At 36.6% G+C, this 11805-nt stretch overlaps 1 protein-coding gene across 1 annotated transcript in view; it reads left to right on the forward strand.

The window, feature by feature from the left end:
* Positions 1-8409: 8409 nt before the first annotated feature.
* The window catches only part of LOC129272865 (uncharacterized), a 4475-nt gene continuing 1079 nt past the window's right edge, over positions 8410-11805 (forward strand). Inside the window, exons 1-3 of the mRNA XM_054909955.2 lie at positions 8410-8972; positions 9827-9984; positions 11257-11470. Of these exons, the coding sequence (XP_054765930.2) occupies positions 8642-8972; positions 9827-9984; positions 11257-11470 (703 nt within the window). The 5' untranslated portion in view covers positions 8410-8641. The remainder of the gene's footprint in view (positions 8973-9826; positions 9985-11256; positions 11471-11805) is intronic.

An 11805-nucleotide genomic window follows, 5' to 3' on the forward strand; every position in this document is an offset into this window, starting at 1 on the left:
TCATCAAAATCGGATGTAAAATAAGAAAGTTATGACATTTTAAGTTTCGCTTATTTTTCACAAAACATGCAGTGATATGCACAACTAGGTGACTCAGTCGATGATGTCCATCACTAACTATTTCTTTTGTTTTTCATTGTTTGAATTATACAATATTTCATTTTTTATAGATTTGACAATACGGACCAAATGGACTGAACCATATAGTATTAAAAAATGCTAATTCCACATGTTCAGGGAGGAATTAATCGTTGTATCACTTGACAATGAGGAGAAAATTAGAATATTTCATATAATAAAATACAAAAGAAATAGTGAGTGGATGACATCATAGTCTCCTCATTTGCATACCAGCCAGGATGTGCATATAATTGTTTTGTGAAATTAAGCGAAACTTTAAAATGTCATAACTTTCTTATTTTACATCCGATTTTGATGAAATTTTCAGTGTTATGCTTGTTGGATTTTTCTCTTTTTATTCAAATCAACTTTTTGTTGAGGTGGAATTGTCCTTTAAATTGTTCCTAACCTCAACAAAGTGAAGTCCCCAACATATCTCTTCCTCTCCTTTATTTTCTGAAGCGCATAGAGACATATTTGTTATGTGCTTTATAAAAACTGACTGTTATTATCATTGTAATTATTAAGCTCAATGATGTATTGAATAATACAAGCATTTATGATACTACAAATACTATTAATTATGAAAATACAGTAAAGTAATTATTGATTAGAAAAACCACTACTGAAATTGGGTCATCTTATTTTCAAATAATCAGGTACTCATTGTCATTAATTGTTTCATGGTAAAACTGTTTGGGGGAGCTGCCTTGTTATTTGGTTATTCACTATTATTTTTGTCTGAATTCAAGTCTGTGAATTGCTTAGTTTTCTTCTATTTTTGATCAGTTAGTGATATTCTTTGAAATTTATCATATGCATTAGCATTTCCATTGATTGTTTGTTGGGTATTGAATATTTCGTTCAGGAAATATGATTAAAAACAATCACTTTAATGAAAATTATATATTGTGATCATTGCATGTACCTTTCATCACTTTTAGAAATTTAAAGTAGTGGTTTGAGATTCAGCCTTGAAGTTTGATGACAATTTTTGTTTACTTCAATATTTTTTTTTTAAATGAAAGGGATAATATCCCTCATTTTCATATTTTTATGAAAAGCCCAGGTCGATCATAGAAAGGGGACATGAATGATAGAACAAATAGGAGACAAGAAGAAGAACTGGCAGGAGAAGAAGAAGGAGAAGAAAGTTTTTTTTTTTACTTTTCAAAGTAAATCTTTATTTACAATCAAGAAGAAGTAGAAGAGGAAGAACAAGAAGAAGAGGAAAGTAGAAGAGAAAGAAGAAGAAGACACCTTTTCTACTTTCCAGAGTAAAACTTTATTTACAATCAAAATTTTACAAATAAACATATGTGATCAATCAATGCGCTTTACTCTAACAGTGATCGTATTTCAACCATTGTTATAGAAATAACACGTAGCATATGTAAAACAGCAAGCATCGTTAAAACAAGTTAGCATATATTGATAAGAATAAAAAGACTCTGATGCCACTTGGCATGAGTGGAGGGCATAGGGACTCGATCAAGAGCCTCTATACAAAGAGGGAGATACAACCATCAATGCATAGAAATACATTAAATACAAAATATACATACTTAACCATGTTTTATGCAATTTTCATCTGAAATGAAAAGAACATTGTTATAAGACCCTTTTTTTCCGAAATGCAGAGGAAGGAAGAGGAGGAATACTCATGTAATTTTTCCCAGTTCTTCCCATATCGTCTTTCCCAGTTCTTCTCTCACTCTTTCGTATCATTTGTTTCTTCACTGTCTAAAGAAATCTGTCATAGCTTATACCTTGATCACATTTGCTACGGCCGCCGTAGATTCTAAAATTTCTACGGCGAGTAGCAATTCTACGGTCGCCGCAGAATTTCCACGGCCACTTACTCTAGCGGTCACATATGTTACGGTCGCCGCACGGCATATTTTTTAATTTATGGAGAAAAAAAAATCTGCGGCAGACGTATGTCCTTGAAATCATGACGTACGGTCGCCCTAGGGCGACCCTGCGCTGACCGTAGGTATTTGACAAATACTACGGCAAACGCGAGGTGGCCGCAAGGCGCCCTCACGGCGGCTGCAGGGGGACTATACAGTGAGTATACCATGAATTGCTTGTCACATGATATTTTACATTAAACATTTCATTTAAAGGTCAAGTCCACCCCAACAAAATGTTGATTTGAATCAATAGAGAAAAATCAGACAAACACAATGCTGAAAATTTCATCAAAATCGGATGTAAAATAAGAAAGTTATGACATTTAAAAGTTTCGCTTATTTTTAACAAAATAGTTATATGAACGAGCCAGTTACATCCAACTTAGAGAGTCGATGATGTCACTCACTCACTATTTCTTTTGTTTTTTATTGTTTGAATTATACAATATTTCAATTCTTACGAATTTGATGATTAGGACCGCCTTGCCTGAACCACAAAATGTTAAAATAATGGAATTCCACGTATTCAGGGAGGAATAAAACTTCATTTCACATGACAATGACGAGAAAATCAAAATATTTCATAATTCATATAATAAAATACAAAAGAAATAGTGAGTGAGTGATGTCATCAGTTCCCTCATTTGCATACCGACCGGATGTGCATATAACTCTTTTGTGAAATGAAGCGAAACTTCAAAATGTCAACTTTCTTATTTTACATCCGATTTTGATGAAATTTTCAGTGTTACGCTTGTTGAATTTTTCTCTTTTTATTTGAGTCAAGTTTTTGTTGGGGTGGACTTGTCCTTTAAGAAGGTTTTCAAAGTGTCGCACCATGCCCATGCGCGTATTCTGGGCGGGAGGGAGGGGGTGGGTTTTCGGGGTCCGGGGTCCCGGGTAGGCGAAAAGGGGGCGCCAAAAAGAGGGAGGAAAGAAAGGGAGATAAAAAAAGAGGGGGAAAGAAGAGAAAGAGAAAAGGGAGAAAAGAAAGAGAGAAGGAAAGAAGAAAAAGGGAAAATGAGAGAAGAGAAAAGAAAATGACAAAGGGGGGAGTAATAAAAGTGCGGGGGCGCCAATTGTTCGACCTAGGAAGGGGGGCCGCCAAATTAATGTTCGACACTGATCTGAATATTATACGATCAGTAATGTTCGACCTAGAAAGGGGGGCAAATTCGACCTTTGGGGTGATTCGCGCTCGCATCGAATGATTAGTTAGATGGACATCCTGTTAATGATTACCTAAATTGCTTGGAATGTCTGGTTTTGGAACGGAATATGAAAATGTTCAGCTCGCGCTTCGCGCTCGCATCGTATGATTTTTAAGTGCCCATCCTGTTCATGATTACCAATAATGCTTAGAATTTCCAAACTTTGGGTCATTTTGGAATATAAACAATTTTCAGCTCGCGCTGACAGATAGATAGATACCCATCCTGCTCATGCTTACAAAACTTCTCAGAATATTATATTTTCAGGTCTATACACAAGCTATCAAATATCGCGTTCGCATTATTTATTTGGACTTATGAAATAAATCTCCCTTAACCATGTTAACTTGTTTGTATGAATAAAGTTAAGATGTTAATAAACGCGTTAGTCTTAAGTAAGAACTACACCTTAGGAAACAACAACAAAAATCAGCATTTAACTCCTCATAATGATAATAAATAATAATAATAGTAATAGTAATAATAATAATAATAATAATAATAATGATAATGATAATAATGATAATAAGGTCATATTTTACTCAGGTTAGCCGCTTTAGATATAAAAGAATGCTCTCCCAGCGGGCCCTGTTTAACATGATAATGTTATTATTACCCCGGCTTTAGCACGGCTATACCTTGATCGAGCGCTCGAGCATTCGAGGAATTTCTTCCTACTGGGTACCCATTCACCTGACCTGGGTCGAGTGCAGCACAATGTGAGTAAATTTCTTGCTGAAGGAAAACACGCGATGGCTTGGATTCGAATCACTCTGATTGAAAGACGAGAGTCGTAACCACTATACCATGACGCCCGATCGGGAAAATATACTGGATGAAAATACACCCTCCTCTCTATTTGCGAAAGCAAAATCCACCCTTGGTAAAGAAATAAAAAGCGCCCATCCACATAATTCTAGTAGGGCTTACTCCGATCATGGACCTACTACTCTGAAGTAGTAGGTCCATGCTCCGATGAAAGGGCAATATCTGTGCTCCCTGGTCACATTTGTTCTTTAAAAAAAGTGGTATTGCATCATATTCATGGATAGTTTGCTTTTTATCAAGTCATCATTAAAAAAGTGGTCTGCAGTTGCCCCTTTTCATGTGATTATGAAATAAGATGATTCAACATGCATTCAAGGCACCTGTTTGCCCAACGAGGAGGGGTCCCCATTTTTTACACAAGTACACAGGGGCCAAAATTATAGGTCGGGCCCCCGAGGTGCGAAATTCTAGATACGCGCCTGGTGCCTCCAGAGCAGATAACACAAAGGGGAAGGGGAAAGGAGGGTAGAAAAACACAAGGGCAGCCGCACGGCCACCGTACGCTCGACGTACGGCCGCTGTAGACCGTTTTACGCCATGCCTACGGCTAGTCTAATTTCTACGGCGAGCGTAGAAAATAAATAATGTTATAACTCCGCGTTAAAATTCTACGGCCTGTAAAAAATAGGAAGCCGCCGTACGTCGACCCTGCGTTCACCGGAGATTTTCTGCGACCGCCGCAGAAATCTCTCGAATTCAGGTATCTACGGCCGCCGTAGAGCAAATGTGACCAAGGTATAACATATACATCCTTTTTACACAGCATCTAAACGAGAAAACATAATTTTTTCCTATGTTTCTACCTCATTCTGTCATTTTCCCCCAATCACAGAGGGTTGTTCCACCCCCCCCCCCCCCACACACACACACATCTTTCTCCGATTCCACATGCAGAGGGGAGACCTTTGACAGTCCAAAAATTGGCAAGGTCTTCACTGAAATTTGTCCCCTGTGGAATGGCTCAGAAAGACTCCTCAATAATGATTGTGAAAGAGTAATTGATACTTCTTGTCTACTGGACTTAGACAAGTCCTATAGCATCGTTTCAAAAAGTGAATCGTTTAAAAAAGTTTTCTGACTCACGAGGACCACGAAGACCATTGAAAGACCTTTGAAAGATCAAGCAAGTTTCATGGTCTTACAGCAGTCTCTCAGAGGTCTCGCTCTCTGTGGAATGGGGGTTTAAGCTGGCGACTAACACAAAATACACATTGTTAAGTTCCAAAGTTTCTTTACTTCCACATCATTATGATATGACGAGATAAATACAAGTAACACCACTGGTCAAGAAAATTATGGGTGGGAAGTTGGGGTCTGGTTTGGTGTAGTATCATTCACGATTAAAAATATATGAATATAAACAAAATATTCATTGCATGATCAAATGATTATAAAATTGTGTAACGATATTTACACGCAACCATGAATGTAACACAAAACATAGAACTCATATTTCATTTCATTTATTTCCACAAAATTAAAATATATACAAAGCAATATACAAATACATTTTAAAATAGTGGTGGACCAATAAAATCTCATCAGGCTTGTTTGGATGGCCCAGAATAACATTCATAAGCGCACATAGTACCTAATACATAATACATAAAACATAAGACGTAAAACATAATACATACATAATCATAAAAATACATCCATATGGCATAAGACAGGACATGAAAGAAGAAGGAAAGAAACAGAGAGGCTATGATTATTTGTCAAGAGAAAGGGGTTGCTGAGTGTAAAGTAAATGTCGTTTGTAAATAAAGTTGAAAAGTTTACATGTCTTTGCTGTCTGAAGTTTAACAGTGAGATTGTTCCACAGAATAGGGCCCTGATAAAAATGGTTGATTTGGCTAGCTCTGTGCGACACAGAGGAGGATGAAATTTACACCTATTTCGTGTATTATGGGAATGAATGGATTGATTCAATATAAAATAATTCAAAAGTGACGGTGGTATATCTTAGGGATAACCCGTTTCAGAATAGCCAATTGTTTCTTCCCCGGTTCCCTACAAATAAATTAACGATTAATATTACAATGTCTATCTTAATTACAGTTTAATATAAAACAAGATTTTAAAAAATATTTAAAAAGATGGGATACATGATGTTGCGGTGCAAGTATATTCAACAAACAAAATTTTCCAATAGAATGGGATAAGGATAACATTGCTGGTATTGAATTCATTCATTCAAAAGCATAGTTGGTGTTAAAGGAGAATGAAACCCTTGAAACCAGCTGAATCCATATCAAAGAGAAAATTCAAAAAACATATTGTTGAAAGTTTGAGGAAGATTGAATGAATAATAAGAAAGTTATGAGCATTTGAATATTGAGATCACTAATGCCATGTAGATCCTCCCATTGGCAATGCGACCAAGATCTGTGATGTCACACACGTACAACTCCCTCATTACTTTAGTACTTATTTCACTTATATTTTCACTTTTATAGAGTCTATCACAAGGTGAGGTGTTCTCTTTATGAGGGGACAAGTACAGAGGTTTCACAACATTATATCATTGATGAATCATTTGTCATATGATTAGAATGAGCAAAAAGAGATGTTTTGGGGTATATTTTCAGTGTCCAAAAGGGGAGAGTTGTTCATCTGTGACATCATAGATCTTGGTCGCATTGCCAATGGGAGGATCTCCATAGCATTAGTGATCTCGACATTCAAATGCTCATAACTCTTCTATTGCTAGTCCTATTTTACTCAAACTTTTGTTGATCTTATTCTTTGATTTTTCTGCTTTCACAAAAACTAACTTGCTCCAAGAGTTTCATTCTCCTTTAAGCATTGGAAGTTCTCTGATCCAATAATAATAGTGATAATGATAGGTATAGTAATTAATATCGGTGGGCTATAAATGGGTAATTCCCTAGTGGTATGACCAAATTTCATGCATTTGGTGTCAAAAGATGTGCAAGTCTAATTAAAACAAAATTTAGGAAGCTGCCCGTCATATAACACATTGGTTTTAATTCAACTGTAAAATTTAGTGAGGTGGGGGCCATGGCCCCTAAGGCGCGCTTTAGGGTTAAAATCAAAATTGCCTTTCAATACTTTTTAGAAAATTTTAAGCATTTTTCTGACAATGCCAATGGATTTATCAGGCTAGTAACATATAAATAAATAGATACAAGAATCGGCTGAATAGGCCTTCAAATAAAAATATGAGGACTTTTGGCCATTCTCAAGAGACGATGACTCGGCACTTTTAGGCCACGCCCCCTCAAATCTTTTTTTTGCCCGCATTGTCCCATTTTTCACCCGATTTTCTTTAAAATGATGCCATATCGATCAAAACAACATTCTGCTTCATATGAGATATGTAAAGCTTTATTCTGAAATATCACTCAATTTTTACCCCTGTATAGCCCACCTCTAGAAGTAACCATTTATAGGTATATTTTACTCATCTCAACACCAAATACCATTCAAGCCATGTCCCTATATGCTGCAAAGTAAACCCCTCAAAATAGTTTGGAAATCTGAGTTTGGCCATTAATTTCCCCCAACTTCAAATTTTACACAGTGCATATTTGACATTATTCAAAAGATCATTTAATCCTCTTTAAAATGATACCATGCTTGTTATGATAATGCCATCACCAAAAGAGCAGGATTCAAAGTGTTGGATGAGGTCTGAATTGAAAAGCTGCAAAACGAGCAGAAATGGTCATGAAGGGTCAATGCACAACACGATTCTTTTGTCTGTGTCAATAGAGATGAAATCCATTCAAATCAAGCCCCTGCTTCTTCATTTTTATGTTTTGTTGTGGTTTATGTAGTGATGGTTTGTTTGTTTGTTATGTGTTTGCTTGTGCAGAGGTGTGTTTGATTCCATGTTTATGTTGATGTTAAGGTGCATGAAAACAATTAAAAGAAACCGCTGAGAAACTCAATCACCACGGAAAAAGAACAGTGACTTTCAATATTGTGTCATTTTGCAACTTTTGAATTTTGACCTTGCCCCACATTTCAAGGCACTGCACCTCCATGTGAATCATAAGGTAATCATATCATGTAGGGTATCATTTTAAAGAAAATTAAATGATCTATTCATTAATATTAATTACACATTGATAATTACTAAAACCGAGGAGGGATTATCGATCAAAATCAGATTTCCAAACTTTTTTTGAGGAGTTTATATCAACTGATCTTTTTATTCCAGTGAGCCAGTGATGCACAACAATACCCTCGTCGTCAAGCTAAGCTGGTTCTAAAAAGTCACTGCGGGTGAGTGGTTATAACGGTATATGCGTGGCTAATAATATTGATTTTTTTTTGGCTTTCATAATACATGAATAAGCACAACTAATAAAGGTCATTCTACTCGCTTCTTATAGATATTGCCAACTTGCGTAATGTTTAAATAGTCTAGTTCAATAAACAGTATAGGCCAGCGGTTAAGATAATGCGATGTCGGTGTAGAGTTTACGGAATAACCTTAAAGAAATTTATAACAATTTCGTCAAAACAATTGGAAAGTCTCTATCATTTCAAAAGCAGCTTTTAAAGGTGATTTAATACCGCATATAAAACCCGATAATGGGGAATTGCATGAGTTCTACGACAGGAGGGAATCCAAAGGCCCAACCCAGTGGAACGACATCGAATGATGTCGAAGGAATGAAGTCGACGCCGGAGTCAACGTCGTCTGGATCTGCTAAGCGAGTCGTGTTCGTATTTGGATGTTCGGGTAATGTCGGTGGCGCCACAATTAGGGCCCTGTCCTCCCAGTTTGGGGATAAGTTGGATATCAAGGCCGGTGTTCGGGAATCAAGTATGGCTAAGGCATCTTCTCTTCAAGAATTGCCTGGGGTCACTGTTGTTTCTGCTGCAATGGGCGATAAAGAGAACTTAGTTTCCACTCTCAAAGGTATCTCCGATTTTTATTTTCTTTATTTTATTCACGACTTATTTCCTTGTTTGAGTTTCATATTTGTGTTGATCCAAAGCGTTCTATAACATAATTTTATATAAGGATGACGGTCCAACGTTCCAATGACCGCTAAAATTAAGATTGTGAATAAAAGTGTTTTTCATTGGCAAACCACTCGACGGAAACTATTAACTGATTAATATAATTATTCCTCGACGGAAAATTATTAATTGTTTGATAATAATTAATCATTTTTCGTCCTTTGACAATGAAAAACAAATTCTGCAAATCTTCAGACCTCTTAATGACATAGGCCTACTCTGTTGATGATTGCAAGTTCACGAGTACCCCCTTCTGAGTCCTCCAGCTGATTATCAATATTATTATCATCATTGGTAGTAGTAGTACTAGTAGTAGTAGTAGTAGTAATAGTAGTAGTAGTAGTAGTAGTAGTAGTAGTAGTAGTAGTAGTAGTAGTAGTAGTAGTAGCAGTAGCAGTAGTAGTAGTAGTAGTAGTAGTAGTAGTAGTAGTAGTAGTAGTAGTAGTAGTAGTAGTAGTAGTAGTAGTATAGTAGTAGTTGTAGACTTGTAGTAGTAGTAGAAGTAGTAGTAGTAGTAGTAGTAGTAGTAGTAGTATTTTATCTTCGTCCTTTTTTCGTCTTTTTTCTTTTTTTCGGACCCGTTTTCTGATTCTTTTTCTATTTCCCCCCTCTAATTTCCTTCTTGATGTTCTCCTCAGTCTCATTCTTTATTCGGCCTCTTCGTACTCAGTTTCTTCAGTTCATTAATACATTAGTCATGTTGTTTACCATCCATAATATTCCTTTTATTCATCTTGCTTCCATGTCAAGGCGTCGATGTCATGTTCGTGACCGTTCCTCCCACGGAAGATCGAGGTGACATCAGCATCCGTACCATGGAAGCAGGCAAGCAAGCCGGTGTCAAGCACGTCATCGTCGTCAGTTTTCCCGCAGTAGATCTCGATATCATGTTCGGACGACAAATTAAGGTAAGAAACTGAAACACTTGCATGCTACTAGCTCCACCTCACTTATGGTCTACTCGAATTTTAAAAGAAATAATGAGTTGGTTTGGTATATAGGAAATTTGTTCCCTATATTACCAAGCACTCCAACCAGAATGTTCTTGCCTGTTTTGTGAAATTAAGTGAAACTCTAATACGTCATTACTTCCAAACCGATTTTGATAATACCAGTCATTGTGCATCATCTTCATTGTCCTTTAAACAACTTTAAAAGGAGATTTTAAAATCGTTTTGATATTCAAAGATTACTTTAAATGGAAAAATAATGGACAAATGTAGTTTGTCAAATATGATGTGTCGATACTCCGATATCATGTAATGATATTATAAGAGGTTCCTATATAGAAGTTAGTCCCAGATCCATTTCTTTCCCACATTTGATATACGGAAGACATTTCTTATGCGAGGTTATCAGTTACCCCTTCCAACCATAGGCGGCGGAAGCGGGGGGACGGGGGGGGACGTGTCCCCCCCTAAGTTTTAGGTGGGGGGACGATCCCCCTAATTTTTTTGTTGGAAATCTTTTTTTTTTTGCTTGTCAATTTTTTTTTCCTGCGACCCCCTATAATTTGTGGTTGTTAACCTTTTTTTTTTTTTTGCTTGTCAAAAAATTGTGTAGTGGTCCCCCCTAACATTTTTGGCTTCCGCCGCCAATGCTTCCAACATAAGCAAAATTGTGATTTATATCATCCGATTGACATCATCATAAAGTTCATTCGTTTAATTTGATAAGTAATATAATCCGAAAAGTCTACGCCAGGGGTGGATCTAGGTTTTTCCGAAAAGGGGGAGGGCACATTTTCCCGAGGAAAATTTTGACAAGTAAAAAAAAAAAATAAGGTCTTCACTTTCAAAAGAGGGCACACTTCTGTTTTAACGGCATATTTACATTACAAATTTTAATTGTGCTTCTCAAAGGGGGGGGGGCATATGTTACTCTCACCGAACCTATACATGAGAATTGATGAAAAGGGTCATTAAAACTGAAATAAAGGTACAAATATATTTCTTATACATTAAAACAGAAAATAAAATGGAAACCCATTTTAAATTAAAAGAAAGGTCACAGGGAATCACGACAATTACAATTATTAACATGCATGGTTAAGATGATTATTGTGTTGCGTTCTAAACCAATGTCTATTATTAATTGATAATGATTCGTGCTGATTTGACCATGACCAGTTGACTTTAGACTCTTTATGCTTTTTATTCTATGTTCACCCCTAAACATAGCCCATTGAATCTGCTGCGAAATCTCTTGGCATGACATACACAATCTTACGACTACCAATGTTTGTCGACAACCTCTTCATGGCGAAGGACGGGATCGTTGGTCAGTCGAAAATATATTCTCCGATGGAATCAGATAAACCCTACTGCCCTGTCGTGGTCAATGACATCGGTGTTGCTGCTGCGACGATTATGACGTCGTATGAGAAACACGAAAGTATGTCATGGTTCTATTATATTTTTGCCAATTTCTTTGGAAACTTATGTTGTATTGATGGCGAAAAAATGTAGAAAAGCAAGACTTTTTAAGAAATTTGACATGTCTTATAGGGGCGAGGAACCGATGGACATTGTGGCAGCCCCCCCCCCCTCCACTCACACCTTTTCATTAAACTTGTTCAAAATCGAAAAATAAAAATATTATAATGATTTCTATCATGTAATATCCCCCCCCCTTCCCTCCTCTCGCTAATTCTAAAACCGTTCAGCGGCATATGGCATTTCAGAATGAATGCAAACAACTGTCTCATTAATTATTGTTGTATACATGTA

This window comes from Lytechinus pictus, chromosome 12, assembly GCF_037042905.1.
Source record: "Lytechinus pictus isolate F3 Inbred chromosome 12, Lp3.0, whole genome shotgun sequence".
Taxonomy (NCBI): domain Eukaryota; kingdom Metazoa; phylum Echinodermata; class Echinoidea; order Temnopleuroida; family Toxopneustidae; genus Lytechinus; species Lytechinus pictus.